This window comes from Delphinapterus leucas, chromosome 9 (assembly GCF_059928025.1).
Source record: "Delphinapterus leucas isolate spDelLeu-1000000601 "Yukka" chromosome 9, BTC_Dleu_Yukka2, whole genome shotgun sequence".
Classification (NCBI taxonomy): Eukaryota; Metazoa; Chordata; class Mammalia; order Artiodactyla; family Monodontidae; genus Delphinapterus; species Delphinapterus leucas.
Window position 1 is genome coordinate 54,727,246 of NC_143137.1, and position 27,222 is coordinate 54,754,467.

Here is a 27,222-nt window from a genome sequence, read left to right on the forward strand (position 1 = left end):
AGTTTATCAGCCAGTGGTTAAATCCAGTTTCTATCAGTAAGTAAATGCCTACACATTATCACTCGGCAGCAGGCTGCCAATGGAGACAGCCTTGTCCCTGTCATTAACAAGCACAATGTATGCAGAACACCAGAGGGGAATTAAAACCACAAAAAATACCTCAGGGTGGTATTTTTAATATGAGAATTTAATTTGTAATTTCACAGATTAAGAATTTTGGCTGCATTAATCCCTTTATCAGCTCACAGCAGGCTATTTGCAGAAGCATAACCATAAGGCGATATTCATTGGCAGAAACACGTCTTTGCATAACGTTAAACATCAGGAGCAGTGAAACCTTTTGAAGGGGGGAGAATAAAGATGAAAAATCATTATATTTTTAAAGCAAGATTCTGCTAAACGCCTCCGGTAACAATTTTGAGTTACAGAAATGCTGTTTCTGTGTCTAGTAGATAATCATTATGAAGCATAAATCCAGTCGCAAGAAAGGACAATCCCAGTATTAAATACCACAGTCATTTCCATTTCGAACAACGTGGTAGTTCTTGTAAACATGTTTACACAACAAAGAATTCCTAGGCTTTGGAGACTTTGGGAACTAGTTCTTTTAAGTGAAATGACTGGTTTTGGTGACTCTGTTATCTAGGTTAATATTCTGCAGACTATATTTAAAAGTTCTTGAAATTCTTAAAATTAAATTTTACATTAGTGTGGAGTCTTGTAGAAGTTCACCACCTGGCAAATGGCAGCAGCAGCAGCAGTGCCAGTATCCTCATATGCTTCCTTTTCAAGGAGATTTGGAAAGAGATCTATCTGAAAAGAAGTGTTGCAGAACCAATAAATGGATTGTCTTATCAACCAAGTCATGGTTTCTATTAATCAGTTTTAGGAGCCTCACATTAATACATAGTCTATTCAGGATGCAATAACAAAATAACTTAGACCGGGGCTTAAACAACAAACATTTATTTCTCACAGTTCTGAAGGCTGGGAAGTCCAAGATCAAGGTGTCGGCAAAATCAAGTTTCCTGATGAGACAGCCACCTCCCTGTATCTTCACATGGCAGAGAGAGAGAAACAGTGACACCTCTCTCTCCCTCTTTATCTCTCTCTCTCTCTCTCTCTCTCATTTTTTTCATATAAAGCCACTAATTTCATCCTAAGGGCCTCACCTTCATGACTTCATCTAACCCTAAATACTACCCAAAGGCCTCATCTCGAAAAACTATCACATGGGGGGTTAAGGCTTCAGCATATGAATTTTGGAGGGACACAGTTAAGTCCATAGCAGTCACATTCTTAAAGATGGGTCATGGCATTTTTTTTTAAAGAACGTCCACAAAGGGAAAATCTTATGCAAGCAGAAAGCAAACCCAGGTAAAAGGAGAAGATTGTAACAAAAGTAAGTTCAAAGTGGGCTCCAGTCTTCTTGGCCTACTTTAATATATCAGACCTTTTGAGAGGAGTATCAAGTGTTATTAGAACCTTGGTTACACAGAGCACTGCAGTCATTCCATGAATTCTTATAAAAATGAAGTTGTATGCTGATGCCAGACTGTTATTTGCTTTGGAAGAACATATAACAATATAATATCTTCCTTAATTGTACTAGTCCTTAAAACCTCACCAGTTTACAAAATGCCAAAATTTAGAAGCAATGTATTAGTGTGCCACTGAAGCAGGAATTATAAATTCATCAAGCAAGAATTATGGTACAGTTACCTGGAGATCTGGCAGTTAAAGCTGGCTAATTCTAGTGGCACCCTGTCATTCTCCCTCTATCCCAAAACCCGAACAGCCTTGCCCCACTTCTTCACAAAGATTTAATTGCAGGGAAGTAAATGGAGGGCTGATTTAGAAGAAATTCATCATTTTTCCCAAATACACCAAAGGGCATTCTCCTGTGTATACTATCAAGTTACATAAATTATTGAAGCTGAACCACCCTTGTCAAAGTAAATGAACAAAATACACTTCATAGCGTAGAGTCCTTGATTTTATTACATTCATTTGCTAATTCACAAAACTCAGATCTGCAGTGAAACAAGGCCAACAAATTGGTGCAGTGTGAAGAGCACTGAACTGGGAATCAGACCACCTGGATTCCAGCTTCAGCTCCGCTGTTAACTAGCTGGGCAGCTTTGGAGAAGTGCCTTAGTTTCTGTGGCTTCCCAATTTCTCATATAGAGGCACAGTGATCCCTAAGGACCTTTCAGCTCTAATGTTGGTAGGGTTTCTTATTCCTATATATGTCCTATATATTATCCTAAAGCAACATTATGCCATTAATGGAGCTCCATGCCATCTTTTTAAAAAGAAAACACACCCTGTTCTAACATATTTGCTGCTCTGGTTTCTAGACTTCCATTCTCTCTTGAATCCTTTTGAGCCGAGCTTTTATACCCAAGATTCCACAACTGCTGGTTTTAGTCTCTATCCATTGGTCTTTCCCCAGCCCTCATCTTGATCCATCAGCATAATTCATCACAATTGACCACTGTCTCCTCGTAGTAACATTTCCTTCACTTGGATTCCAGGACAGGACATTTTCCTTTTGCCTCCCTAAACATTCCTTTTCATACTCCTTTGCAGATTTCTCATCTGCCAGACCTCTCACTCTTAGAGTGCCCTGGGGCTTAATCCTCAGATCTTCCTATCTACATATGCTCCCTAGAGCCTAGATGATCTCATTTAATCTCCTGATTTAGATATCATCTGTGTACACTGACAGCTTCCAAATTTCAATCTCCAGTCCCATCTTCCCTGACTCCAGACTTGCATATACCAGCTGACTACTTAACATCTCCATTTGGACGTCTAGTAGGCGTTTCTAACTTCATATTACCAGAACTGAGTTCCTTATCTTTTCCCTTAGACTTGCTCATTTTATAGTCTTCACCTCGTTAATAAGGGGCAATGTCATTCTTCCAGTTGTTGGAAGTTACCCTTGACTCCTCTTCTTTTGTCATACCCAAACCCGGTTCTTCTGTAGACCCTGTTGATGCTACCGTCAAAATAGATGAATAGACCATCCTCACTTCTCCACTGCCATCACTGCCCCATGTCACTCACCATCTTCCTTCACCTGTGTTTCTACAATAGCCATCTAACTGTTTTGCCTGCTTCTTCTCTTGCTCCTTAGAGAGGCTTTGCTGTTTCTTCTTTCTTCAGTTCGTGCTTGCTCTTGCTCTAGATATATGCATGACTTGCCCTCTCACCTTTTTGGGTCTCTGCTCAAAGGTACCTTTACCTGGGAAGCCTTCACTGACCTGCTTCCACCCCAGCACTTCCTGTTTCTCTTCCTGCTTTATTATTCTTCAAAACACTTACAACTAGTTGATATATTCATCTGAGTGTTTATCATCTGTCTCCCCTAAGTGGAATCTACAAAAACCAGGGTTTCTTTTCATTCTGATTGATACACTACAGGATTCTGAAAACCTAGAACAGTGTGGGGCTCAATAAATATTTCTTCAAAGAATGAATGAAAGAATGCACAAAGAAAGGGCAAAATATGTTGTTTCCAAATTCAAGCTTATTGTTCTAGATCAGAGAAGTATGAGAGATCAGCTGAGCTGTGGCTTGGAGGGGAAGGCAGACTATCCTGTCATATGTGTGTGTAAATCTGTGTGAGTGTGTGTGTGTGTAGCTGTGACGACTTGACATTTCAAAGACCAACGCATACCATGATGTTTTATGTGCGGGACATCCAGCATTGCATCTCAGCCTCCAATTTTGAAAGAAAAGATTCTAAATACACCTATAAATATGTAAATGAAAACTTTTCATTCTGTCCACAGTGTCTTCTATTTTTACCGTCCCAAATGTAAGATTGCAACCAGAAGCTGGAGAAAGTATGCGGGCCTTTGGGAAAAACAATAGTTATGGCAAAAGTCTATCAAATAGCAAGCACTGATGCTCACAGCAGTCTCAAGAGAGCACAGGTAAGATGATCTACTTTACTTGGAAAGTAATTGTGAAAAGACATTGAGTCAATCTTTCAAATGAAATATTTCAGACTTATTTTTTCCTAAGTATCTTATGAATCTCTTATGTTTGTTAGGCATTCATTACAGATTCTAGTGAGGCAGAGTGCTGTCAGTCATTTCTGTATTTTTAGGCACTTGCTGGAGTCTAACCACAATGGTCCTTTATTTATGTAGTTATAAGCAAACCATTTTAGTCATAAGCAGATCATTTCACTACTCACCCATCCTTCATAGAGGCTAGAAAATGGTTAACCTCGGAGGATATTTAAGCCACAGACCTGCTTTGTGTGGCCCACACAATTTTTTTCTTTGGTTGCTCCCATTTTAAAATGAGGAGATTTTACACAAAGTCTGGGTTTCCGGCTTTTCTCGAGAAATCAGCAGCTCTGGCAACACTAAACTCACATTCCTGCCAGAAGTTTGTGTATGTAACTGAACTGTGGCTGCCTCCTTTGGAAAGGACATGGGCTCCCTAGTTTAGTTTAGTGGCCATTTGGGCCACTTCACTCATTTCTGATTCCTGGGTGGCCCCTAGTACAGACCTTATTGTGGTGAAGCTTTTTTTTTTTTTTTTTTCCTATTCGATTCTTTGGCCTCTGCTATTCTGCAGATGTAAAGCAGAACCTAAACGAGATAGTCTCTGAGCCTGTCGGCCTGTCCCGGTCATCACACAGGCTTTACAGAAACAAGCATAAGATGGCAACTTCTGAAAAGGCTGTGTCTTTAGTGCCAGTTGGAAATGTCTGGGTTTTTTGGAAGTTTACGCCTATATATATCTTTTCATTTAATGCAACATAACTCTGAAGCAAACAAAGAACCAACTTTTTTGTGGGGAAGGCTTTTTATTTGCTAGCCCATATTGTTACTTGCTTGTGTGGCTGTTCAGGAATTAAATGTTCCAGTGAATTGAAAGATACAGACAGCATCGCAAGGGCTCCTCTTCCTTCCTCTCTCTCTTAATGTGAAATGTTAACAGGCTGAACTGTCAGCAGATTACATGTCCACATTGTCTTGTGGGTGATTAGTCAAACATTTGGACTTAGCTTTTGTGTATGCTCAATGTGGAGGTCAATTTTGGCCTCTCAGGAGTATGGTGGTGATTTATGAATGATTGGAGAAAAGATTCCCAGATTGATAAAAGATGGTGTATAAATGCCAGTCGGGAAATGTTACTAGTAGACTTGCTATTTCATACGTAAGATTCTTCATTCTTCTGGTTATTTCTCCCTATTGGATAAAAAGTTACCCGGAAGCACAACTTTATTCACCCAGTAGCATTTGTACTCTCACTTCAATTGGTCAGACAAAGAGTGGGGCTGAGTTTTTGACCAGTTACCTCCTGGTTCTGAGAATGGTTTTAATTCATGAGGGTTGCAGCAGATGCTATTGAGAGTATTTGACCTGCATTACCATAATGAGAGCCCCTGACTTTATAAATCCCTTAGCCAATTCAGTAGAACAAAACAAAAATTGGACCTTATTTGTGCTGCTGCCTCATACACACATACACACAAGCAAGCTTGAATTTCCATCGCAGGGCTGTGTCCTTTCTTCTCTGCTCTTTTGAGATCTCTCTGACCTGAGCCTGGCCAGTCAAAACGGCTAGAATGTGTGTCAGGTCAGCTTTTCCGTGTAAATCAAATCATGCTCACTGGATAGAAGCATTTCCCATAAGGTCTGAAAAACTGCTAAGTGAAAAGAGATTTTAAAGAGCTGCTCGGAACTACAGTCATCAGTATTTAAAAGCCTTTACAAAGATGTTTTTTCTTTGTAGTACGTTTTTAAAACTAGATTCAAGGGTATTATCTAGAACCTCTTCCTCTAGAATTATCTGATAATACTAGAAATATGTTCTCTATGAATTTTGTCTTTTTCACATCAACTTTTAAAGCTTTAATATTATTACTGCCTTTGTTGTTTTCTTCAAAATCCAGATACCTCAGTTTGATTCAACATTATATTAAGGAAACATCTAAATTTCTTTTTCTTAGAAAAGCTGCATGGAAGCTGGATTTTAAGAGTTTTCTGTCAGTCAGCAAAAAAGGAAATCATTTTTTCACCTTTGTAGGGTTTTCTTTTAATCAAATGGGATCATCTTAGAGATGAAATAGCATAGCCTATATATTGGCCTAATACATCCTGCACAGTGGAGCTGATTCTAATCAATAGCTGAATACCAGTGTCTATATTGTAGACATTATAGAGTCAAAAGTCTACATAGGGCTTCCCTGGTGGTGCAGTGGTTGAGAGTCCGCCTGCCAATGCAGGGGACACGGGTTCGTGCCCCAGTCCGGGAAGATTCCACATGCCGCAGAGCAGCTGGGCCCGTGAGCCATGGCCGCTGAGCCTGCGCATCCAGAGCCTGTGCTCCGCAACGGGAGAGGCCACAACAATGAGAGGCCCGCGTACCGCAAACAAACAAACAAAAAGTCTACATAAATAAGGGTATTCATAAAGAAAATATGTAATTCCCTAGATTTTGATTTTGTTGTTGATGAATTAATTAACAGTTTAGAACAAGCTGAGGCATCTTAAATTTTCCTCAAATGCCCCAGTTCTTTGTAAAGCCCAGAGAGATTGGGAAGGAGAGGAAGGGGCAAGAGGTTGAGGGCTCAGAGAGCCTAAGACTGTAACCTAGCATTTTAGCCACCTCTCTCTGGAGAATTACACAGAGGTAAATGTGGAAAATGCATTGTATCACTTCTGGTTTTGAAATGACGGAGGACTGGGTAGAGAGGAGCGTTTCAAGTCCTAAGTTTTCTCTTATACCACAATGCCAAATTGTTTCTAAACTTGTATATACTAAGGTCACTTCAGTTATTTAGTTAATAATCCTGGATTTACATAAACTGGCCTTACTGGAAAAGCTAATGAGAAGCATTTTTCTTTGCAGCAGAGAGCAATTTTGGTTTCAGAGTCTTGTAACCAAATGAAACAAAAAGAAAACCACATGCACCTAAGTTTAAAAATGTAGCCAATGGATGATCAAGATACTGTGCTTCCTACAGTTTGTTATCCTCTAAAGATATGAATAGACTACAGATTGCATAGATTGTCCCCACCCTTTTTGTCAGCATTAAAGGATAGGACTTTCCTGAAGTCTGAGAGAGCCTTAAATATGCATACAAATTTTCCCTAAGGGAAAGACCGGAAACTATATTGAATATCACATCCATTAGTATCACTTATATTTGTGCACAGTGATACTGAATACATCCCCAGGCTGAGCTTAATTTTCCAGTTATTCTAAGTTGAGAGAGGAAGTGCACAGTCACTCTTGTCTGCTCTCCTTTTGCTGAATACAGGGGATAAGAATGGCCTCTAATCTTTTAGACAGATGTTTTATAATTTTCCTGAAATGATATATGCTCATTATGGAACATCTCTTTTTAGTGAATCAATTGGTCTTCAAACCCTATTAAATTCATAATAAATATAGAAATACCTGTCTGGTGCATGAAAAAACTGTATTTGGTTCAAGTGCAAGAAGTTACTGCATGCATATTTTGGTGACCCTCTCCTTGCTTTCTAGTATATTATATTTGCTAATCAGTGTTATTTAAGTATCATGTGAAAATGAAAAAAAAATGTGGTAGACTCTTTCTGTCTGACTCTCAGTCATCAAGCAATAATTTCCTAAAAGTAGGCTGCCAGGTAAACAGTAGGATGCATAAATTGCTCAAGAATTTTAATTAAATAAGAGAAAGATTTTTTTAAAAAACTGAACTCCAGGCAAAATATAATTCATTGGTGCTTAAGACTCTCTGCCATCACTAACTGAACATTCATTAGAGAGGTGTTCACACACCCTGGGGAAGTGGGGGGCAGTGCCAAAACCCCTGGTGAGTTTTTAAAAATCCAGGGTCCTGGGGTCTTCCGCATTTTAAAGAACCCCAAAGGATGTTGATGTAGGTAACCTTTGAACCACACATTATGACCTGTTCGGTAACTAAGAATTGTACATTTATGAAGTAAAATAATCAACTTATTTGGGCCAGGACTGGATAAAGACAAAATAGGAAAAGCCATCCCTTCCTTTCCCTTCCCTTTTTTTTAAGGAAGATTAATATAAAGTTGTGCTGTCCAACAGGGTAACCACTAGCCATGTGTAGCTACTTTAAGTTCATTTTTAATTAATTAAAATTAAACTAGGGCTTCCCTGGTGGCGCAGTGGTTGAGAGTCTGCCTACTGATGCAGGGCACATGGGTTTGTGCCCCGGTCCGGGAATATCCCACATGCCGCGGAGTGGCTGGGCCCGTGAGCCATGGCTGCTGAGCCTGCGCGTCCGGAGCCTGTGCTCCGCAACAGGAGAGGCCACAACAGTGAGAGGCCCACGTACCGCAAAAAAAAAAACAAAAAAACTAACTAAATTACAACCTTGTTCCCCCAGTAGCAGTACCACGTTTCAAGTGCTCATTACCCACCATGACTAGTGGCCACCATAGGGACAGGACAGAGCGAGGACCTTTCCAGCATCACAGAACGTTCTACTGGACAGCACGGGTGAAGAGCGTTTCTCCTGCCTGCCTTTGAGGAATCAGGAAAATTGAACTGAATTCAATCAGTAAAAATATGTTTCAGTTATAGAATATAGCCACTTCAGAGAAGCTCAAAACGTTTGCGGAAGAGAGACACTCAAGTTAGGAAAGAGGCAGGTGGCAAAGTGAGTGGGACAGAGACAGATGACTGAGAGCCACAGAAAGCGCTTTGTCACAGGGACAGGAGCCATCACGAGGAAGCGGGCGTGGGGATCTTTCGGGGGAAGGAAACATGGTGCGGTTTCCTCAGGGATGGTGGTCTTTGTTGAGATAACTCAGGGAAGTAAGGAAGAACAGGTGGACAGTCCTTAGACTTCTTAAAGCTGCATGGCAGGGCTCACAAATCCTGAATGTCCGTCAGGATCCACAGGAGCTTTGGTTTGTCTGCTGTCAAACACAACCGCCATCTCAACTCTGGTACCTGCCCCTGGAGAAACAGCACCCTCTAGCTCTCCGTCATGCTGTGACCTCTTCTGTCCCTGCATTGACTAACAGTACTTTTATCTTCTCTTCATCTCGTGGCTTTTGCTGACTTGTTTCTGCTTATTCATGAATCCTGCTTATCATTGCTTCTCTTGTCCCTGTATTCCTGGGGCAGTCTATAGCCAAGCTCTTTTCTTCAGATTCAGACCCTCCTCCAGTCCAGAGCAGCTCTGATTGGTGTAGCCATCATCATGGAGAGAGAACAAGGCTTTGAGCAAGGCTGTTGGGTTTGTCCAGTCAGCTGAGCTGTGAACTGTGTGGCCAACCTTTCCTTAAGGAACCCCTCAGAAGAGGGCTCTGGGCTTAGCAGTCTCTGAAGCTTCTAGGAAAGCAAGCAGTATAGATGGAAGGCACTTGCCTGGCCTGTACACTACTAAGGGAAAAATCAGACAGGTATAGAGGGAAACTCCAGTTTTCATGGAGTAACAACATCCTCAATGTGTGCTATTTTTGACTAACGGTCTTTTTAAGCCATGTTGCGTCTTCTCAACTGTAGACACAAAAGGAGATTACACCCATTAGTACTTACCACAGTATAAGAAATTCAAGTGTTGGATCTAGTTTTCTTTCAGTAGCAGAAAGATTTATTATTTTTCTCCTGCTAGAACTGTTATTTTCTGCATGACTCTGCAAATTTTTTTCCTATCAAACTACAGTTTTATCTCTGTTTATTATCTCTGTTGTCTCATGTAGTTGACAGCAGTAGTTGTGGAAATAACAACAGGCAGAGGGGGAAACAAACCTTAGTGTTCCTCGCAGGTTTTATTTAAAGAATCCCTGGTTTTTGTCGTTACCTCTACGTTGCTGCAGATTAAGAAATATATATTATTCAGGAACTTGACAGTGCTTCGAACCATACACATGCAGACTACGTTTGTGAACATTTGATTGAGAAAAGGCTGGAATGTGGTTTAGTTTCTCCAGCCTCCTTTCCTTAGCTTCCCCTTTGCCCAAGAGAGTCTATTACGTCCTCTAAATCCACTACTTAGCAAAATAATGGGCTAAGGAAGTTTGACTCTTCTCTTCTCCCTGTTCCTTCTCTGCCCCTCTGGCCTTCCTTTGGGTCTCCTCTGATCTGTACCGCACACCCCGTCCACCAGCCCTGTGAGGGGGTTCGCCAAAGACTAAGTCCTTTACTATCTAATTTGCTTAATTCTGTCCTGGGTTGTCACAAAGCAGAATGAAAAGAAAGTTTAATATATCATGCTTCATTCATCCAGAGTGCATTTTTTAAAGTATTTATTTTTCTCTATATTGACGTAATTTCAGATTTACAGAAAAGTTGCAGGAGTAGTACTAAGAATGGCTGATACACAACATCCACTTTCCCCAAATGTTAGCATTTTACTACATTTGCTCTATCATATTCTTTCTCCCCCTCTCTCTCTTTCTCACACAGACACACAAATGTGTGCACATACACAGTTTTTCCTCACACGATGCTCCATTACCTTTAAATATTTCAGTGTGTTTTTCTTAAAAACAAAGAATTCAGAGTGATATTTTTTACATTAAAAATAGAGGGGTTTTTGTCCTTGCTTTTCCTTTACCCTTCTCTGACTGAGAGTTTTTAAAAGCAAAACGGCTAAAAGAGAAGAAACTTGTTTGATGCTCCACAAATTGGTTCATCAGCCCACAGATGCTCAAAAATTGGCTATGTTTTTGAGATTCAATGTTTCCAGGTCAGATGAGCTTTCAAACTGAGGATGGTGGGCCGGTGTGGGGGGTGGGGGGTGAGAATAGCACTGCAACTTGCATCTTCTGTCTTTTTAAAACTGAAATTAATTTCTTAGGGACTATTTAGCCAGCACCATAACATGAGTGAAGCTTTCTTATAAGTAGTGGGCATAGATGTGATATGGCTACTAGCAAGATATCTATTAGAATGCTTGGCCAAGCTATTATGAAGTTAACAATCACATATAACTATAATCAGTTCAGGTGCTCTATTTTTCCTTTTCATTTAATGTTGATTCTTATGAATTTGGGATACAGAGGGAATCGTCTATGCCCTAAGTGCACTGTATTGTATTATTAATACCAGGATAGCAGCTGAGTCCCACTAGACAGTCTTTGTGGTCTGCGGATACTCTAAGAAGTGTCTGAGCTTAAAAGGAGGCTGTTTGAGTTGAAGTGGGCTGATGGTCTGGGATGACATTTGAATGCATAGAGGACAATGTCTAAATGACAATGTCGAGAAGAGAAGGCAAAAAAAAGCTTGAAACTATTGCCATTGTCCCACAAATGCTCATCACTCCTGAGATGCTCCTCACAGACGAGCTTTGTCTGGGTAGAAATAGGGGAGTGGGATCGAGGAGAGATAGATACTGGGGCCCTGGGACAAAAGCCAGGGATTCGGTCCTTAGACACATTAAAATTCTAGACAGATAGCAAATGTGATGAAAACCACAACCCGAATGTATTTCAAGTCTAACAAAGTTAAACATTTTAGCTAAATTATTACAAGTATATTTAACAAAATGTTTGCAATACTCTGAGATGCTTCAATGAATAAAGCTTTTAAGAACATCAAATTGGTTGTGCAAATGAATAATTTAGTGGGTCTCCTTTGGAATTTAGGATAGCTGTTTCCTCTACCCCACACACACACACACATAGACACACACACACACTGTACACTCACACAGCCAAATAGAATAATTTTTCAACAGTCCTAGAGTTGTTAGAATAATGTCATAGATTAAACAAAGGATAACTTCTCCAGCTGATGAAATAGTGTACAAGATCTAGAACAGAAACAATACACAAGTTTGAGAAATTGATCTCATAAAAAATATTAGCGGGCATGCCAAGCATGGAATCTAATACTGTACTCTTAAATTCCATACTTGGCTGAATTTTTTCCCTTTAAATTACCACCATTCTTTTAATGTAGTTTGCATTATGTATAGTGCCCTTGGATTTTTAATTGCTCTGGATTATCATTTTCAATGCAATTAGTAAAATGCCCTCAATTACATATAATAATTACTGTAAATGGGGCTATTGGCCTAATTACTATAAATGGGGAAAGATGTGTGATTATCATGTGCAATTAAATCATGTACAGTATTTATTTTACATTATTATATAAATGGTGTAATGATCACATGTAATTATATTGTATCATTCCTTGGTCAACAAATCTACTTCATGTTAAGATATCTAGAATTGTGATCCATTGCCAAAGATCCATGTAGTAGATGTTTTTTCCTAAAGTATTGGGTTATTCTGTGGGCTGGGAACCCACTAAATAAACTGATTGTGCATAGGCAAGAAAAATCTGGAAGGAACAAAAATTATTTTACCTTCATTAAAATCAAGAATGCCCAGATTATCCTATGTTGTCAGTGTTAAATCCTCCCTGAGCCCAGTGCCAACTTTCACCATACCTATTTGTTTTTATGTAAACATGTGAAAATCAACACCCCCTAAATGGTGGCAACATTTAAAATATGCCTGGGGAAAAAAAAAGAGGTCCTTTCTTCACTGTGGCCAACATGATAATCATCCCTAGTTTACAAATGCACACTTAACAAGCTTACAGCACATAATTAATTCTGCAAAGGATGCTGTTTGACAGAGTGGGATTATGAGAATTGCATATTGATAGTGGCAGGAGAAATAAATCTATTTTCTCTACATAAGGTAGGGTGTTCTTGTGTGTTCTTTAGAAACTGGCACATCTCAGAGGTGTTGCTCTCAAAATGATCTCAGGATGGAAAGAAGTCAGTAATTACAGAGCCAGGCATTCAGTTGTGTCCTAATTTTCCCACCAGTTTTTCAGTGTTTCCGCTGCCTCAGAGACTTAAAGCATTCTCATTAGGTAGCTGCAGAGGCAGCCGCTTGCCTACTCCCTCATTCTCTCACTCGCATTTCCTTTTTTTTTTTCCATTCCTGCCTTGGGAGTGACTGTGAAGATCATTTGCTGGAATGATTGGCAGGTTAGAGGATTCGATCAGATGAGTTCCTCTTAGTGCAGGTCAAAAAGGCTAGTTAGCAGGAGCTGTCGAAAAATGCCAGCAGCATTCGAAATGGGAAATGTCATGACTTCGAGGCAGGGGGTGCCACCTGGAACAGAAAGCCCCCAGCTCATTAGCAAGTTACAGGATGCGGGCTTAACTGGAGGGAGCAGAGAAGGAAAGATAATACTCAATAGGGAAAATGATTGTGAAGAGGAATTGATTTCATGTATAATTTGTTTATCACTAGAGGGGACAAATGCTGTCCTTCTGACACGAGCAGAGGAGTGTGGACTATGAATGAAGCAATTTTGCATAATCTCCAGGTTGCGCTTTGGATTTAAAGAATGCAAACTTCTTTATTCTTAACTGTGGAAATGATCAGGTCATGTTACATTAATTAAAGCTGACATACTCTCAAATGTTTTATCTGGGCAATTGTGGCAACTCGACAAACGGATAGAGATGGGCAACTTTAGAAAATAACAGGATTTTTTTTTTTTTTCTTTTTCCTCTGCTGGTGTGGAAGACTAGCTCAGTTGCATACTGAATTATAACAGGCTTGGTGTTTATCTTCAGTGCTTAGCTAGGCTACACAATCAAACCAGGGTTCCAGATTCTCATGAAATCTCATTTATAGAGGAGAGCGTTTGCCCTTTGGGAGATTTAGATTGAATCCATGTTAAAATATACGTGTATATTTTAGAATATGACTATATCATATTTTGGTACAATGTGAAAACTTTAATCTTTTTTTTTAAAGGAGCAGCTCTCCAGTAATGAAACTGAAGCCTAGTTGTCAGTTCATCTGGATAGAATTTGATATTTTATCATAAAGTCAACAACTTACAGTAGCATAGTTACAAACAAAACTAAAATAAAAAAGTGTCCTTACAGGAAGAATTAATCTGCAATTTGTAAAAAGAGAATGTAGTGGCAAAACAGAAAATAATATTGCCTAGCATGTACTCAAACCAAACTCCAAATTTAAAGGTTTCAGTATTTTTTACAATGCATTAAATGGGCTTTAGTGTAAAGCTTTTTCCTACATAAATTCCATCAGAAAATGTATTTTCTTTTGATAAGAAACTTTTACGATATCATTTATCTTTTACATGGAGATCTTTATTCTGTTATTTTAAGTCACAGATGCCACAGCTGCAAGTCTTTCTGGCTGAACACTAAAGGATGTTTACTTAGCATCCAGATTTTGATTATAACATATATTTTCAAAATGTTTTTGTCCTGACTTTTCTTTTCTCTTAAATACTGAGACATTTTATGAGGCAGTTATGAAATAACCAGTGCTTGTTTTATCAAGCGGCCTCAGATTGCTGTCTTAAGTGAATAGGAATCCTAAAATCTCCTAGTGGAAACACTGGTGGAAAATTCATTCTGTTCTGTATTCAGCATGAAAAGCTTAGCATTAAGCTACTGAATATAGCTGTCAAGATATACTGCATTACTTTTGTCAGATCTAAAAATTTAAACATCAGTGTGAATCCACTCATCCCCTTATTTGGGAGCTTTATTGTGTGGTCCAGGAGCTGGCCTTTAAAAAAAAATTATGAAAGACTTTTGAAATAGCTCATCTAAAGTTAAGATGTTTTATTCTTCCACAGTAACTCAATTTGTTAATAACTGACAGATTTATTAGAAAAATGAATAAGTCAACTATTTTGAAAGAAAACACTGTCAATAAAATTTTTAATAAGAGGATTGGGTCTAGTTGTCTTCCCAAGGACTTCACAGTCTCAGAAGCTTGAAGTAAGATGCCCTTACCTCTCAAGATGGGCCAGATGAAGGAGTCCAGCCATGCAGAGCCGGAGGTGACTAGTGGCCTTTGTTCATACCTGGTCTCATTTCTCACTCTTTCCTCCATGCTCTGCCCTCACCTTGGCTTTCCAAAGTCAGCTCTGCATTCACGGACATCGTAGACTCTCCGCTATTTTGCCTTCTTCTCAGTTAATCTCCTCTCCATCAACTAAAATAATATCTGATACATACTGACATTATATTTATCATTCCCTTTGTTGAATCTTTCCACAGCTCTATGGATTGAGTGACCTTGTTGTTGAAAGTTTCACAGTCAGATTTATGGGTTCCCCTTAGATAAGTTCCCTAGTTCCAAAGAAAAGAAATGGCATCCTTATAATTGTCCTCTTTATCAGTAGTTCTCAACGTGTGGTCCATATACCCTGGGGATCCCCAGAAGTTCCATGGGGGTCAAAACTGTTTCCTTAATAATATTAAACTGGTCTTTGCCTTTTGCACTGTGTTGACATTTGCACTAATGGTGCAAAAGCAATGGAAGTAAAACCGCTGGCTCCTTAGCATGAATCAAGGCAGTGGCACCAAACTGTCTTCCTAGGCACTGTTTTCTCTACCGCCACACAATGGTAATTGTTTTTAAAACACAGTTTCACTTAATAATGTTCTTGATGAAGCAGTTAAGATTATTAATTTTATTAAAGCTCACCCTTTGAGTAAATGTCTTTTTAATATTCAGTGTGACTAAATGGGAAGTTTACATAAACCATCTCCACTGTGTACCTAATTACTCTGGTTTTCTCAAGGGAAAGCTGTGGGCAGGTGTTTGAGTTGCAAGGGGAACTGGCTGTTTTTCCCTGAAACATGGTCTTTAAGGGATGACTGACTGACAGTGGTTATCGGTTATGGTTTTTCAGACTTGGGTATTTGGCAGACGTTTCTTAAAAATGAACAAAAAGTGAGTCTGTCACCCCAGGAAAACAACCAATAGCATTTGCTGCCTAAGATAAAATTAAAGCTTTCAGTAGAAAATTAGAATTTGGGGAAACCATAGAAAACTTTTATTTGCCACTGTGGGCTTGACAACTTTCCAAATATTTTTCAAGTGAGATGGGTAGTGACATAAGCAAATGTGATTTTTTTGAAATTGTATAGTGAAATGTGTCAACATTCAAAAGAGCTGTATAACCCATTGAATCAATACTTTCCAAATGACCAGTGCGTGATTGTAGAAAATCATTGCCTGGGTAAAATACTCACTGAAAGTGCAAAGTAAACCAATAGATTTTAAAGTAACAGAGTACAAAGAATTCATTGATACGGTTTCAAATTTCCCAGTGCAATTAATCTTTAAGAAACTACCACTTGTTGAGTTTTGTTATAATATAAAAGAATATATATCCACAATTACCTGAAAGGGCTATTAAAATACTTCTTTCTTTTCCAACTACATATCTTTGAGAGGCGGTATTTTCTTCAGTTGCATCAACCATAATAACATATCGTAGAACAGACTGAATGCAGAAACAGATAGGAGAACCCATCTGTCTGCTATTCAGCCAGATATTTAAAAGTTTTGCATAATTGTAAAGCAGTGCCACCCCTCTTGCTAATTCTGTTTGGAAAATATGGTTATTTTATTAAAATAGTGCTTTTATGTTAACATGCAATTGGGTTATTTTTAATGAATTAATATTTTAAATTATCAATTTTAATATCAAATGTGGTAAACACCAACAGCTATAATCCATATAAACGAACGCTCTGGGGGTATCCCTTATAATTTTCAAGTGTATAAAGAGTCCTTAAGACCCAAAAGTGTGAGAGCTGCTGCTCTGTACCCATAGTGTCATGCATTAACTCTAATATGCTAATTTTGCTGGTAACATTTTCCCCCTTGAATAAATTACTCTTCATTGCAATTTTTTTGTTTTGCTCTACAGAGTTATTCCCGTTCTATCCGTCTAATTGACTATCTCCGTTTTTCTGGAGTACAGTGAATAAAATCCCAATTCTTGTTCACACAGATGTCATCTGAAAATTACAGTTGAGTGCCATTTAAATCTGTGTCCTTGATGATTAGAAGGCTAACTCTTAAAAGACTTTTGCTGTATATTACTTTGGGGGGCTGTAACTTTCCCTTTTTTATATGCATTAGGTTTGACCTTACCTAATGGTGAGGCTCTGATCCTACAGTACTAAATCATCAGGCTGTTTTACATAGCTTGTTTATAGGACTCGGGAGGACTTTCTGTACAGCGTCCTGAGCAGACTCAGTGTACGTTCAACTTCTTTCAGGAGAATGGACTCAGGTCTTTTCCCTCCCTGCCCACTACCTTGAGATAGCTCATGGAAATCTGAGTGCATTATGGGGTTCAGAATTGAAAGTAACTACTCAGCATGAGTAGAAGTCAGATTAGGGTTGTATTTTTTTAACTCTTTTTTTTTAAAATAAATAAATTTATTTATTTATCTATTTATTTATTTTTTGGCTGTGTTGGGTCTTCGTTGCTGTGCGCAGGCTTTCTCTAGTTGCGGCGAGCAAGGGCTACTCTTCGTTGCCGTGCGCGGGCTTCTCACTGCGATGGCTTCTGTTGTTGCGGAGCACGGGCTCTAGGCATGCGGGCTTCAGTAGTCGTGGCTTGTGGGCTGTAGAGTGCAGGCTTAGTAGTTGTGGCAGACAGGCTTAGTTGTTCTGCAGCATGTGGGATCTTCCTGAACCAGGGATCAAACCCATGTTCCCTGCACTGGCAGGCAGATTCTTAACCACTGCACCACCAGGGAAGTCCCTGTTATCCCTTTTTGATGCTAGTCATTCTAACGGGTATGAAGTGATGTCTCATTGTGATTTTGGTTTGCATTTCCCTGATAATTAGTAATGTCGAGCACATTTCACATACCTTTATTCCACAAATAAATGTATGGCTATTTTACACATGTTGAGAACAAAGCTAGAGTTTCAGCCCCTCTGTATTGAAGACCCCTGGTATTTGTCCATCTTACCCATTAGCATCTAGCTCTCAGAATATAGGCATTTGTTTACTGATTTATCCTTATTTCCCAATTTTGTCTCCATCACCTAGTATTGCACATAATTTATGTCCCTTAAATATTTTTAAATGGAGTGAATGTCTGCCTTACTCACCATAACATAATCTTCTGTTCTTTCAACAAGTATTTTTTCAGTAGCCATTATCTTGGTGCTGTTCTAAGTAGTAGTAAATAAAACTGTTTTTTAGCTTCAGGACAATCACAGTTGAGAGACATAGATACAAACATTTAAATTGAAGGGTGATAAAGGCTACAGTATATTTTCATAAAGCTACATGGGAGGACAAATAAGGTAAAAATTAATTCTGTGAGAGGGGCTTGAGAAAATTTCACAAAAGAAGAGATTTGGGGGACTTCCCTGGTGGCGCAGTGGTTAAGAATCCACCTGCCAATGCAGGGGACACAGGTTCGATCCCTGGTCCAGGAAGATCCCACATGCTGCAGAGCAACTAAGCCTGTGCGCCACAACTACTGAGCCTGTGCTCTAGAGCCCGTGAGCCACAACTACTGAGCCCGCGTGAAACAACTACTGTAGTCGGCGTGCCTAGAGCCTGTGCTCCGCAACAAGAGAAGCCACCACAATGAGCCTGCGCACTGCAACGAAGAGTAGCCACCACTCACTGCAACCAGAGAAAGCCTGTGCACAGCAACAAAGACCCAACCCAACCAAATGTCCCTTTAAAAAAAAAAGAAAAAAGAAGAGATTGAACAAAAGGAGGGACTAGAGAAACACTTTGAGCAAAGCCATGTCACAAAGTGCAGCATCCTAAGGAAGGGTCTGATAAAGCTGAAAGATGTGGGGATGGTGGAGTGAGAAGAGATGGGACTGAAAAGTGATTTGAAGCTAGATTGTGACAGGGCTGGAATGACATGCTAAAGAGTTTGGATTTTAATGTGATTGCCCAGGGGGCAGGCGATATATATGACTTCCTGGTCAGACATAGGAGAGTCAAAATATCTTAAAGCTGGTAGATCCTTTTGGGATCATATAATAACCTTGAAAGAAGACGTGATATTTTTCCTTTTCTTTGAACTTCTTATTATGGTAGATCATGTCTTGAAAACAAGTAAAGAAATATGTAAAACTCCATTCATACTTATATTAACATAATATTAGAATATTAGAAATTGTACCAACACTTACGCTTCTCTTTGGCTGAAAACCTATTCATTCTCCAGCCCTGAAATTCTGTGAATCTGTTATGGGTATGGCTCCTTTAGTATACATTTTTCAACATGTACATAAATGTGTTTCTTGAAAAATTATGCATAAATTCATTATTTTATTTGAAAGAATATGCCTTCTTTGTTAGCATATTTTTTGTAAAATGAATAATGACCCCCTTAATTTAACTTCTGTGGATATGTAAAATTCCATATATTAAGACACATTGACAACATTTAGGGGAAATGCAAAAACTAAAGAATGAGATAACAGATTTTCCAAGGATGATAATGTAAGACAATTTTTGAAGTTGAAAGAAATGTTTAATAATTTAGTATCTTGGGACTTTCCTGGTGGTCCAGTGGTTAAGACTCCGCTCTCCCAATGCAGGGGACCTGGGTTCAATACCTGGTCAGGGAACTAGATCCCACATGCCGCAACTGAAAAAAAAAAAAAAAAGATCCCACATGTTGCAACTAAAAAGATCCTGCATGCTGCAGCTAAGACCCAGTGCAGCCAAATAAGTGAATAAATATTTTTAAAAATTTAGTATTGTCATGGTCTAACTTGTAATATGCCTAGCACTCTGTAGGTGTGCAAAAGTGTTTTCATGAATAAATTCATACTGATGTTTATGAACTTTAAGAGTTAACTCTAGTTTTCATGTCCATTTTTGCCTAAATCCAAACAAACTGTTAATTATTTGAAGATCTTAAAGTGAGTCTAACCAAGTTCTTAAAACCACCTAATGTTTAGTAATTCAGTAACTTTTTTTGATGATGATGATAATAATGGCAAAGAAAAAATGTTAAGACAGCTAAAATAAGACAGATTGAACATAAGTTTTTTAGAATAGACCACTTAAATATTTTTAAAAAGGAATTACTAAGTAGATTAAGTATACCAAACTGGATGGAATGTTATGCAGTCTGAATTGGGAGATTGGGATTGACATATATACACTAATGTGTATAAAATAGATAACTAATACAAACCTGCTGTGTAAAAATAAATAAAATTCAAGAATAAAAAAAATGATGGTCATAAAGGCAAATAACATGGAGAAATACATGTGATAATGTGAAAAAAGTAGACTAATTCTTCTTGTATGTGTAAAATTTATGTGTAAGGGGAAATAACAAAGGAAATACATTAAACTGATATTCCCCTGGTGTAGCAGAGAAAACATCTCCTGATCACGGTAGCCTTGGTCAGCCTGAAAGAACATAATACAGTCCTCGTTGGCCCACTGCCCACTTGCCAGGACTTGAAATGTTTGCAAGAGGTCAGAAATTAAGATTTTTGACCTTCTCTCTCTTGTCTGCGACTTAAAGATAAAGAAGAGAGGCTGGTGAGACAAAATCATTACCTTTTATTTGTACCTTTTATTTGCAACGCAGGGTGAAAATCAATTTTGAGAAGAAAATGTATGTGTCCAAAAATGAATTTGTAAAATTTTTATATTTTGTGTGTACACAACATATTTGGGACCTGAAACCAGCTTATTATGTGGTCATTTTACATAAATAATATTCAAATATATGTATTTGCATATATTTATATATTTGTGTCAACGAAAACAATCTTTCATTTTTAACTCTTTTAGTTTCTTTGTGACTTCTCATGCGCTCCTTCACCATTTAGTCAGCTTTGCTTTTTGAACTGTTTTCCTGTAGTTTCCAATTTCCACCTTCATTCCATCTCTTTACTTGAAATGTTACCAGAGAGGAGTAGAAAAAAGAAAAGTGTATGTGTGGCGAGGGGTTTGTGGTGGTGTGAGGTAAAAAGAAGGCAGAGGGAGGGAGACTGCTGAGGGGGAAAAAAAGATTTAAATGAGAAGGAGAATGAATGCTTCACTTGTTGGCATTTAGCACAATTACCATACCTTAGGAAATATGCAGGGAATCGTTAATTACGACTAAATGAGCCCCTTTTAGAGGCAGTGGCAGGCCCAGGGAGCTGACTGTCAGAGCAGTGAAAGATGTTGAATTGGAAGACTGGACTCCATGTCAGGGGGTAGATGGTCTGCTGGAGAGCCAGACACAGAAAAGATAGCCGGTGAGAGTAGCCTTTGACAGGGGAGCCACAGATAGCATTTGCATACTTTTCCTGCCAAGGGGGTTTAATCCAAAGAAAGAAAGAGATTTCAGTATTGTCAGGCAGGCTTTGTTCAGGGTGAAGAGCAGAAGGAAATCTGCTGAAGGAGCCTTTCTCAAAGCCTTGGTCTCAGCCTTGAGGTTGTTCTCGTAAAGTTAAGTTCTCGAGCGTTGTTTGCACACTATTGTCTGTTTGAAGATCTTCTAAACCCAAAGGGCTCAAAGTATCCCCCTTCGCCAGCACAAAAGAAGGGAATTTGTGTGGTAAAAATGACTCGTGTTGCAGACTGAACCCAAGCACCCTTTGTTCTTGCACAGAATACTCTGAAGTTCCAAGGGTGTCTTTTCGAGCCACACTGAGTGAGTCACACCATAAAAGCGTTTGCACACTAGCAAAAACGAGGTAAAACCAACCCATACTTGTGTCTTTCTTTGCCACCTCAACGAAGGCCTTAATGTAATTCCCAGAAAAGCTGGTTCAAAGAAAAAAAAAGTGGCAGATACAATTTGTGATTGCCATGCATCATTTTTGCCCTGTTTCCTTACAAAATGTTCTGAGGTTGAAGTGTTTAACGTTAAGACAAGTTATTTAGACCACTAAGCAGAGCAAGTTTTCTCACCACCCAACCAACGTTATCTTTTATCTGGCAACATGAGTTTATGATTATGGTCTGTGTCCAGTTTTCAAAAAGATGCCTTCTTTCCTAACCCAAGAAGAACTAGATAGTATGCAATGGTCTACTCTTCACCATAAGTTTTTCTAATAGTCTACACGTCTGTAGTGAGGAGTGTGTATCTGTAATACCTGCTTATATAGTAAATCATCACAGTATTCATGGGTCAGAAATCAGGGCTCATTTCAACTTCACTAGTTGGTTTGTAGTTAAATACCCATAATCCTTATAGTTCAGGAAAGTATGTACTCAAAACACAGAATGGGAGTTTTAAAAATTAGCAATGTATTTGTTTATAAGGATAATGTGGCCAGTTGTGAGTGCCTTTTAAATTTATGGTCTTCTATGTGGAGCTTAAAGCTTCAAAAAATGTGGTATCTTACCACATTATATGTATAATTCAAAACATACAAACTAAACATTGCTTGTAGCTGATCAAGCAGGATATACAATAAAACTTGACCTTAGAAATTAGGAAACATATGTGTATTTACACATAGCAACGAATTTAGCTTCAGATTTTTTTAAAATTAAGGATATTGCTTTATGGATTTTTTTTATTGTCGTTGATCCTTTTGCTGGATTTTTGGCTCACTTGGAGACCTGCGTAGAAGACCCTGCACACATTCAAAATAAAAATGAGTAATGAAAAGTCTGTTTATCTAAGGGTCTAAAAGACAAGGAAATATCCATCTGAGTTGCAAAATAAAGGCAAAACCTGTGATGTGCTTACTTTGAAACTAGCATGAGCCAGCTTCTAAGAGAAAATTTGTGCTGTCTTCATGGGTAGAGTAGTTAAGAAAACCTTTATCAGGATAATCATATTTGGGAGTTTCAATTGATGTGATAATGCCAGTGAGCTTGGATCACAGGTGAGGTTGAAAGCTAAGACATTCACAATGGCCAGATAAGAGCTTTCTGAAGTTAAAAATGAGTGAATAAAATGGTGCTTGCTACTTTCCTAAATACGTTATTTTTTGTTGTGGTGAGTTGCTGGTCTCTGATCTGAGTAAACTCTGCTTTGCTGGAAGTGGTGCATTTCTTTCTCCTGCTTTGCATTTTTCCCTGTGAGAAGCGTGTCTGAACTGGGGGGACCTGAATATACCTCTTTGTTGCTGAGCTTGTCAAGCACAGCACTATGTTCTCTTTCCCACCAGGAAGGTCAGGCCGCTGGGGGCCAATCTGTTCTCTGAAATGAACCCTACTGTCTGTCCCTGGTGTCTGACAGATTGAAACAGTTGTCTGTGTTATTGCGCTTTCAATGCTTTTTAAATGCCTCGTTTTCCGAGAAAAAGATAATATATGTAGACTCCGTTGAAAAGATAAAATTTTTCAGAAGGACTGGACTTTGGGTGTTAATATTTATCTAAAAGGAAAATTTAATTAACTTTCTAAAAACATATTTACACATTCAGGAAGTTAACTGTATGCACTGGTGGGCACAGGCGTGCGCACAAACACACACTCTTGCACCAAGATAAGCCTTCACTTATGAGTTCTACTTCTAAAGACTTATATTGTGGTATTTTTTTAATTGGAATAATAAAATTATGAAGTATGGAACTGTTTCAATAGTAGAATTGTTGAAGTTAGAGTCTTTTGTACACTGAGATTTCAGTTTCATGTATTTTGATCAGAGGTATGTATAAAGCCTGAAGAAATTTGTACTGTGCTGAGCCTCAATTCAATATTCTCCAGATAATTGAGCTAATTAAATCTTTACCAACATTAACACAACTCCAGCGTTCCTTGGACAGTAGATAATTATTGCATGAACATGGCAAGCTTAAACTAAACAGATGAAAATAGAGTTCTATGGAATGGGCATTGAGTTTATTCTTTATTCATCTTTTGATAAGGTTTAATTAAAACTGCCTCTCTCCATTGTGGTGAGAATGAATGTGCTTGTTTTCCTAGTGAAAAGCAAATTATTCACTTCAGCCATGGTTCAATAATCAAAGCCTTTGCAAACTTTTGGGTTATAGTGTAGCTGTGGGGATATAATTGCTGCAATTCTGTATGAAGGCTTTATCTTTTTTTATTACTTTCTCTTATTTATTTTTGGAGAAAGAAACTTATAAAAGCCCATTTTGTGATTTGGTGTGGAGAAGTACATATGTTTGAAGTCTTGTTATAGGTTTGCCATGGCCAGATTTTTTTGTAAGGTGTATTTCTTACAACCTCTTGCTAAAATGCAACGTAAAAAGGGGCACACATTTAAATAGATGGCATTTGAGATTTATCTTTTAAGTTAGTGAAGAAAGTTCAATAAAACCTTTAAATCCTGTGGCTGCCACTGGATTGACATAGTGAGTTGACAATCCTAAGGTAGAAAAGTAGTAGACATTGGGAATTCTTTCCGTAAATGCATATATTTGTATTCTCATTCACTTTCTTTAAACCCACCAAAAATATTGTCTGTACTGTTCTTTTAAAGAGGTTTTTTTTTCTTATGTTAGTGATACTTTTGTAGCATGAACAGATTTTATGTATATTAATGACAACTTATTTTCAAACTTATTACCATGACTGTGCTAGATTTCTATTTTTTTCTTTTTGATAGGTAAGAAGTAGAATTATTTAGAGAGATACATATTCCATAGACAGAATGTGCTCTGTCTCAAAAGGCAAGAGCCTGTGCTACGTTTCTTGTCCTTTCTTTCTTCATTTTAATAAAATGGGAGAGTAAAAGGATACAAGATGCTTATGGAACCAAGAACAAAAATAAAACTGGGCCTTGGGCATAAACTAGAAGCCCATAGAGGGACTGAAGTACGAACACACTCTCTCTCCTTCTCCATCTTTTACTTGCCTTGATTCTGACTTTCCCTGCTTCTCTGGTCCATGCAGTGGAAACGAAGTTGACTTGTCCCTTGATTTGTCATAAGAAAAAAGACCAGACATCACTCTTGGTCAGCATTCCCAATTCCCTGAAAAGGGAATCTGCCCTTCTGAGATCAAGTGAATCAGCCTGACATCCAAATTTTAGTGTCTCCACTTGCCACTTCTTACCATACTTTTTCTCCATCAGTTTCTTGGAGAGGGAGGAAATTCAGATGTGAGCAAAAGTTTCTTCATCTTTAGAATTCTTTTGAGGATGAAGTCGTTTAATGCAGTGTTTTTCAACTGCCCACATGGGTGGTGACATCAATCTAGTGGACTGAAAAATAGTATTTCTTAAATGGAATAGACTAGATGAGAAAAAAATATGTCAGAAATGATCACATGTAGTAAGAATAAATATTATTTCATGAAAGTTTTGTTTCAGCGACGCATGTGTGTTGGTGTGTGTGCAAGTGCCCCTATACTAAGTCATTTAATAAAATGTGTTTTGACAGTGAGTTGTGCCCAAAACAAGTTTGCAAGCCAGTGACTGCTCCTCGGATCCCCTTCAAGGTTTCTCTTGGGAGGTGGAGGAAGGGAGGGAGGGAGAGAAACACTGGGCAGGGCTCCAAGCCCATCACTCTCCCCATCAAAGCAACTCCACTTTAATCTGCTTTATACTTTATGTTTCCACCTAAGGTATCTTTTAAACAAGGATGCAGCGGCAAGAAGTTTGAATAAGTGATTTCCCAGGTCCCTTCTTGGGATTTTTAGAGCTAAGTCCAATAGTCGCCAGGACCAGATCAGGAATTATTTTGGTTTTCTGTATGAAGGACGGCCTGGGAAGCCATCCAGCCCTCAGTTGTTTTCCATGTTCTTTTTTTCCTGTCTTTCTAATGCTGAAATGCAGTTTCCCTACTTAATCCCATAGAAGACTTTGAGACTTAGCATATAACCAGGACAACACTAAATCCGAATGGACTTGAAGCAGCCTTATAATTTTAAAAAGGGAAAATCAGCAAGTCCTTCTCCCTGCACTTTTCCCTGTCCAGTTCTTTAGGGAGGGATGAAAGGCAGAAGTGAGCAGTGGTGACACGAGGGAGAAGGAGGTGGCAGCCCCCTCACATGGTCCTCAGAGAACTGAGCATCCTGGGGAGAGTCAGTCTCTTTAACAGAAATCAGTAGTAAGAGAACAAGGGCTTCCCTGGTGGCGCAGTGGTTGAGAGTCCGCCTGCCGATGCAGGGGACGCAGGCTCGTGCCCTGGTCCGGGAAGATCCCCAGCGGAGCGGCTGGGCCCGTGAGCCATGGCCGCTGAGCCTGCGCGTCCGGAGCCTGTGCTCCGCAACGGGAGAGGCCACACAGTGAGAGGCCCATGTACCGCAAAAAAAAAAAAAAAAAAAAAGTAAGAAAACAAGACTAAATTAGAAAAAAAGCTGACTTCCTTAAAGGGGTGTTTTATAGAACTTCCTTTGGCAAGTTGAAATAGGTTTATCAATCACTTTTTTTCTGCCCTTGACACTGTTGAGAGGATCTCTGTGGTGACACAGACTGTCCTGAAAATTGGGATCTAATGTTAATAAGCTCTTTTGTTTAATTATGAGTTCCGTTTTGCCTATTTGCATACACACCAAAAATGTGACCTTATGTTGGTGAACATTTTATTAGTCATTCATTGCATTAACACCTGTCCTGTTAGCAGTGGTCTTCACTTGTGGTCTACAGGCAGCTCTCTTTAACTCAGGGAAGCTGTGTAGGGTAGGGATGAAGATCTCTGACTTGGATCAGCCACCTGGGCCTTGAGACTGCTCTGCGCTACTTACTAGTTCCATGACCTGAGCCAAGTCTTAACCTTTCCAAGCCTCAGTTTTACCATCTACAAATCAAGACTAGGAATAGTGCCTGTCTTATCAGCCTGTTGTGAAGATTAAATGGGATGATAGTGTATTTAGCATAATAGCTTGCTTGGTTCATAACAAGGGCTCAGTAACTGTTATGAAACCCAAATTTCATGAAGTCTGTGATAAACAAAAGACATATTTACTTGAGCTCTTTTATGATAATTATTTTTTGTTTGTCTTTCCATTTCCTCTACCTAAAATGAAGAAAAGCTAGAAATTCTTACAATGCAACACATGTCTTGGTACAAACCATACATAATCATGAGGGAGGAAGGGCAAATTGGGGCATGGTTTGGCATGAGTTTTAAAGAGAAGGAAGAAAGAGGATTGGTGGAAATTGAGAAGAGACATTCAAGAGACTTTTTTTTTTAAGTGTAGTTGATTTGCAGAGGTTTGTTTTGTTTTTTGTCTTTAAGTCAGTGAAAAAGGACAAAAATAGAACTGAATGTGTTGCATGCAGGGGATGCAAGATATAAAGGACATAGTAAAGTGGGGGCAGTCTTTAAGGAAAATTATTTAAGTTTTGTGGTCCCAGTAGGGGTCGTTGAAAACCATTGCAAAGAAATCAGTACTGTGATGTAGTCATGTGGTTGAAGCAGGAGGAGATAGGCCAGAAAAGAGTTAAAATTGCCTTCCACGTTGTGGAACTAACGAATTGGCCGAAAGGCACCTTCCCTGGTGGCCTGGAAGGGCTCTGAAGGGGTAAGCCATGGGTGAGGAGGGCTAGGCCAAGTCTGGGTTTGCAAAGAAGTGTCCTGTAGTCTAGGTTGC

The 27,222-nt window shown here is 38.9% G+C and overlaps 1 protein-coding gene across 1 annotated transcript in view; it reads left to right on the forward strand.

The window, feature by feature from the left end:
- The window catches only part of CDK14 (cyclin dependent kinase 14), a 582,146-nt gene that overhangs the window by 499,656 nt on the left and 55,268 nt on the right, over window positions 1–27,222 (forward strand). Inside the window, exon 14 of the mRNA XM_022585327.3 lies at window positions 3,801–3,944. Within this exon, the coding sequence (XP_022441035.1) occupies window positions 3,801–3,916 (116 nt within the window). The 3' untranslated portion in view covers window positions 3,917–3,944. The remainder of the gene's footprint in view (window positions 1–3,800; window positions 3,945–27,222) is intronic.